At 55.1% G+C, this 1,324-nt stretch overlaps 1 gene segment (V, D, J or C); it reads left to right on the top strand.

The window, feature by feature from the left end:
* The first annotated feature begins 37 nt into the window (after positions 1-37).
* LOC105309962 lies at positions 38-597 on the top strand. The segment is given in 2 exon segments: positions 38-105; positions 218-597. Coding segments are annotated over 2 exon segments (426 nt in total).
* The last annotated feature ends 727 nt before the right edge of the window (positions 598-1,324 follow it).

A 1,324-nucleotide genomic window follows, 5' to 3' on the forward strand; every position in this document is an offset into this window, starting at 1 on the left:
GGGAAGCTCTGCTTCAGCTGTGGGGACACATAGGGCAGGACACGGTGATCATCTCCACCATGGCCTGGTCCCCTCTCCTCCTCACCCTCCTCGCTCACTGCACAGGTGACTGGATATGGGAACAGGGAAAGGGACCCTGGGAGGACACACGGGGCCCTACTTCCTTCTCTTGTCTCTAACCCCAGTATCACCATCTCTGTGTCTCTCCCTCTTCCAGGCTCCTGGGCCCAGTCTGTGCTGACCCAGCCATCCGCAGTGTCTGGGGCCCTGGGACAGAGTGTCACCATCTCCTGCACTGGAAGCAGCTCCAATATCGGGGGTGGTTACTATGTGCAGTGGCACCAAGAGCTCGCGGGAACGGCCCCCAAAACCCTCATCTATGGTACTAGCAGTCGACCCTCGGGGGTCCCCGACCGATTCTCTGGCTCCAGATCTGGCAACTCAGCCTCCCTGACCATCCGTGGGCTCCAGGATGAGGACGAGGCCGATTATTACTGCTCAGCATGGGACAGCAGTCTCAATGCTCACACAGTGCTCCAGATCTGTGGGGAAGTGAGACAAGAACGGGCTGTTTCCTGTGCAGTGGGGCTTCCCTGAGCTGACCCCACTGCTCAGACCAGACAGCCACCTTCTTTGTGTGTTTGACCTAAAAGTGAAGGTTGAGAACCCCCCCAGGCAAATGTTCTTTAGAGAATTGTGCTCCAAATCTGTCCTTGTTGGCAACAGATTTAGTAATTTTCTGAAGTTGAGCAATTTCTGGGTACCAAGGTTTTGCTGCTCTAGGGACAGATTCTGTGACAGGTTAGGGTACAACGAGGTACACAGAATCCAGCCCCCTCTGTATCAGGAAATATCATTTGGGTGTAGTACGGATCTTGGTAGCAAGTGCTGCCAGGAACAGACACCTAATCCCGCATTTGTTATTATAGGAGTCGACCTTCAGCGTCCTGTCTGATCACCTGGCTCAGATCTGGCACCCCGGACTCTTTAGCCATCACTGGGCTGAGGCCTTAGGACGATGCTGATACTCAGTGCACCTCTGTGACAGCAGCCTCGGTGTTCACACAGAGCTCCAGGTCTGTGGGAAACTGAAACTAGAACCCCTTTTTCATCTGCCAGGAGTGGGAACGCCCAGCAGCACTTGCTCAGCCTGTGTCTGTGGCTTCTGCTCCTTCTGTTTCTGCTGCTGCATCCATGGGCCCAGGCTCAACAAGGGTCAGCGCCTGGGAGTGAAGGCTCCTCATCTCCCTTATGTCCTCAAAGTCACTCACTGCTGCAAAGGGTCTCAAGGAGACAAAGGCCAGCTCCCCATCAGCTGGGTACA

The sequence above is a fragment of the Pteropus vampyrus genome, unplaced genomic scaffold (genome assembly GCF_000151845.1).
Source record: "Pteropus vampyrus isolate Shadow unplaced genomic scaffold, Pvam_2.0 Scaffold969, whole genome shotgun sequence".
Classification (NCBI taxonomy): domain Eukaryota; kingdom Metazoa; phylum Chordata; class Mammalia; order Chiroptera; family Pteropodidae; genus Pteropus; species Pteropus vampyrus.